At 54.4% G+C, this 3,690-nt stretch overlaps 3 protein-coding genes across 3 annotated transcripts in view; 1 reads left to right on the top strand and 2 right to left on the bottom strand.

Annotated features, from left to right (window-relative positions):
• Window positions 1–1,040, bottom strand: part of LOC109543068 (cytochrome P450 306a1) — a gene marked incomplete in the record, with an annotated part of 72,528 nt that extends 71,488 nt beyond the window's left edge. The window contains 1 exon segment of the mRNA XM_048662881.1: window positions 759–1,040. Coding sequence (XP_048518838.1) covers window positions 759–761 — 3 coding nt within the window.
• LOC109543066 (trypsin-2) overlaps window positions 1–3,690 on the bottom strand; it is a 71,999-nt gene that overhangs the window by 12,273 nt on the left and 56,036 nt on the right. The gene's annotated exons all lie outside the window — the stretch shown is intronic.
• The window catches only part of LOC125503086 (serine/threonine-protein kinase fused), a gene marked incomplete in the record, with an annotated part of 7,523 nt that continues 5,852 nt past the window's right edge, over window positions 2,020–3,690 (top strand). The window contains 4 exon segments of the mRNA XM_048662879.1: window positions 2,020–2,150; window positions 2,924–3,118; window positions 3,175–3,288; window positions 3,347–3,492. Of these exon segments, the coding sequence (XP_048518836.1) occupies window positions 3,008–3,118; window positions 3,175–3,288; window positions 3,347–3,492 (371 nt within the window).

The raw sequence follows: 3,690 nt of genomic DNA, 5'->3' as shown, positions 1-3,690 counted from the left end.
GGTTTAAGAGACTACGAGAGATTGCGAGAAAAATTGCCGATTTTAGGCCCAATTTGGGGGAGTTGGAACCTGGACTAAGATTGCGGCGTTTCGCCCGAGGACCTTTCGTGTGGGGAAAACATGAAGATGCCCATCTAGAGGACGAAAAGGGCGCAAAAACGGGAAAATTTGGGCGATGTTCACATTAAAACCGCTGTTGCGCCCGAACCAGGCTTTTAGGCCAAAAAATGCCTTCTGGGTGAAACGTTCCCAAACAAACGCCCCAAAAACCATCCGGGCGCTTTCCCGCCTTCTAAATAAGCCAATTAAGCGAGCAGATTCAATCAAAATGCGTGTAAATTAATAGCAGGGGGGTCACTGAACCGCAAGGCCGTGGGGCGCCAGTGGCGCGCCCCGCCATCGCGCAAAAAGCCCCCAGCAAGGCCAGAAAAGCCCCGGCCTGACCCACTTTGGTGTTAACAACCTGGCAGCTTCGCTATTTCCACGTGAAAAGGCCAGAGCGAAAAAACGGCTGACCGCAGCCAATCAAACGTTTCGATTTCAATTGGACGGTTCATTGTGCTGGCAGCCTTGGGCTATGGGGGACCCGCGCTCACACGCTTCGGGCACCAGCTGGGAACCCATGAAATGTGGCAACTGCGTCCGGCACCCAATGGAGATTGAAGATGGATTAAAGCCAAAGCAGGCAAACAGCCGCCTTCTGGCTGGGGAAACCATCCAAGCAAAGTTCACACGGGAGAAACTGAGGGGAAACTTACCATTGCGCGGGTTCTCGATGGGGTGGCGGCGAGTTTTCGCGAGGGAAACTGGGGAAACTCACTAGTGGGCTGGCGACGCCCAAGCCGAACACTGAGCCGTGACTGGTCGGGTACCCGATTTTACATGCAAATTCCTGACATGCCAGCCAGCAGCTATCGGGTCTGGGTTCAAGACTCTATGGGTCAACAGGACGCTTTGTCTGGGCAAGAAGAGGCCGGTAAGGGACAACAAACTGCTTTAATCTTGGCCGATTGGCGTCACTTCCACTCGAATTGGGCTTAAAATCTAGCTATCGCGGCAGGCTGCACTTCGACTTGGGTTCCACCTGAAAAACCGAGGTTAGAACCGCACAACTGCGCCGAAAGGGGGCCCACCTACCCGGGGGCCGCCGAGCATCCGCTCCCTGATGGCCCAGCGCAGCTCGTCCCGCTTGTCCTGGCCGGGGATCTTCGTCCGCTTCCACTCCGCCTGGTAGTAGTGGTAGAGCGCCACCGGGTCGCACTTGTTAACCGGGGGCTTCGCCCCTGTGGGCCGGGTGACTGCAAAAAAGCGCCTTTGAGCTGTTTGGCCCCACTGGACGGTTTGCTTACATGTGACTTTGCGCTGGCTGCTCCCCTGGGAGGCCTCGCTTGAGTGCACGCAGTGCTCGTGCCTCGGGGGGCGCTTCTCCACTATATGCACTGAGATGTGCCGGGGGGGCGCCAGCCTCTCTTGCGCTGCCTGCGCATAAGCGCTCGCCCCCCTTGGGGCCTGGGGGCAGCCCTCGCTAGCCCCCCCGAACCTCTGGTCGTACTTCATCACCTTCTTCAGGTCTGCAAAAGCCCCAAATTAGCCCTGGGAGGTCTGCGACCCTGTGGGAGCCTGCCTACCTTTGAGGAACTCCTTCAGCTGCTGGGCGGTGATGTTGGTGTAGCCGAGCTGGTTGAGGTGCGCCAGCACCTCACGAGCCTCGATTTTTTCAGTCATTTCACCCAGAAAGCCCCAATTTAAAATAACGACCCCAGAACCTAACCTCACTGTCATTACGATGCGCAGCCGAAACCGCTTGGGCTGCGGGCGCTGTTGCCGGCCCGTCCAAGCTGCGCTTTTCGGGGAGTTTTCCTGCCCCCCAGCTCTACTGCTGCAGCCCGAAGGGCTTATGCCTTCATCCGGGGGATTTTTGTGGATTTTTCACAAATAGCCCCCAGCAGTTGGGGGCATCCGCCCCCTTGGGGCGCGGTGCTGTCCCCGCCCAATGTGCAACTGCAACGCCGCCACGAGACCACCGAAACCATGGCAGTGACAAAACAAAGCGCCGCGTACTTAACCCCAGAWGCACTGRGCCCCATTTTCGCGTCTAAAAGCGAGTTTTTCCCCACTTTCAGCTGCTGRTTGGTCCCCATTGGGTGCAGGTGAGTTTCTTTGTCCCTCTGCGCGSTTCWGAAACCCTCMAACCCTCCATTGRCCAGTCAATGAGCTCTATGGWCCTYACAMAGTGAAAAACTGGCTCCTTGCGCCCCTTTATCRAGCCAACCTTGCTCTATGGGTTCTGGAAGCTTAATCAAGATCAGCGTTTCAGTAATTTACTAGGGATTTTCTTCGTTGCTTTGTCCGGAACCATTTTGCTGATCGGTTTTCCCGAGTTCATTGCTCAGAAACCAGACTCGCTAGGAGCGTGCCTTTTGCGCCCCCTTGTAGAGCAAACCCTGCTCTATAATCTCTGGAAGTTTAAGCGCGATCGGGGGTTTCGGTGATTTTCCAGGAATTTTCTTAGAAACTTCGTTGACTGTGCGGATGCATTTTGCCGACCATTTTCCAAAAATTCATTTCTCAGAAACCAGACCCGCTAGAGCGGGGCTCTTTGCGCCCTTTTATCGAGCAAACCTTGCTCTATAGTTTCTGGAAGCTTAATCAAGATCAGTGGTTTYAGTAATTTTCTGGGAATTTTCTTCGTTGCTTTGTCCGGAACCATTTTRCTGATCGGTTTTCGCGAGTTCATTGCTCAGAAACCAGASYCGYTAGGAKCGTGCCTTTTGCGCCCCCTTGTAGAGCAAACCCTGCTCTATRATCTCTGGAAGTTTTAGCGCGWTCCGGGGTTTCGGTGATTTTCCRGGAATTTTCTTAGAAACTTGKTTGWCTGTGCGGATGCATTTTGYMGACCATTTTTMAAAAATTWATWTYTCAGAAACCAGACCCGCTAGAGCGGTGCTCTTTGCGCCTCTGGATAGAGCAATAGTTCTGCTGATGTTCCAGCCSSCAGRCGATCGCAATGGACAAATACGAGGTGATCGGCACCTTGGGCGAAGGCTCCTTTGGGCGCGTGTACAAGGCGAAGCAGCTGGCGACCCAGACGTTTGTGGCCCTGAAGGTGATTAGCAAGGTGAGTGAGGGGGCTGGCCGGGTGCATTTGGGGGCTGAAGCCCGAGGGTTTTCCAGCGCGGGCGCTCGCCCAAGGAGCTGAAGGGGTTCAGGCGCGAATGCGAGATCCAGAGGGACCTGCACCATCCGAACATCGTCCAGATGCTCGACTCGTTTGAGACTGAGAACGAGGTGAGTGATTGGGGGGCTCGGGCGCCTTCGGGTTGGCCTAAAATTCGTTGGGTTGCAGATGGTGGTGATCACGGAGTTCGCCCCCAAGGAGCTGACGGGGCTCCTGCGCCAGGAGAGCTTCCTGGCGGAGCCCAAAGTGCAGAAAATCGTCTGGGATTTGGTCTCCGCCTTGTACTACCTGCATTCGAATCGGGTGCTCCATCGGTAAGCTGCTACCTTTTTTGGTGCAAAGGATTTTTCGAAAAAATGCGCAGTTTTTGGTTTTTGGTTTTTTTTTGCAAAGTTTTCAAAATTGCCCTCTCAGTTAGTTTTTTGGTTTTTTTACGCTGAAACGAAGCGCGATTTTTTTTAAATTTGGCCCAACAGTGGGAGATCCGAGAAGCCACATTTTTCGAAGAATGG

This window comes from Dendroctonus ponderosae, unplaced genomic scaffold, assembly GCF_020466585.1.
Source record: "Dendroctonus ponderosae isolate FM_Combo_2020 unplaced genomic scaffold, Dpon_F_20191213v2 Dpon_F_20191213_12, whole genome shotgun sequence".
Classification (NCBI taxonomy): domain Eukaryota; kingdom Metazoa; phylum Arthropoda; class Insecta; order Coleoptera; family Curculionidae; genus Dendroctonus; species Dendroctonus ponderosae.
This window is presented reverse-complemented; position numbering and strand designations above follow the sequence as displayed.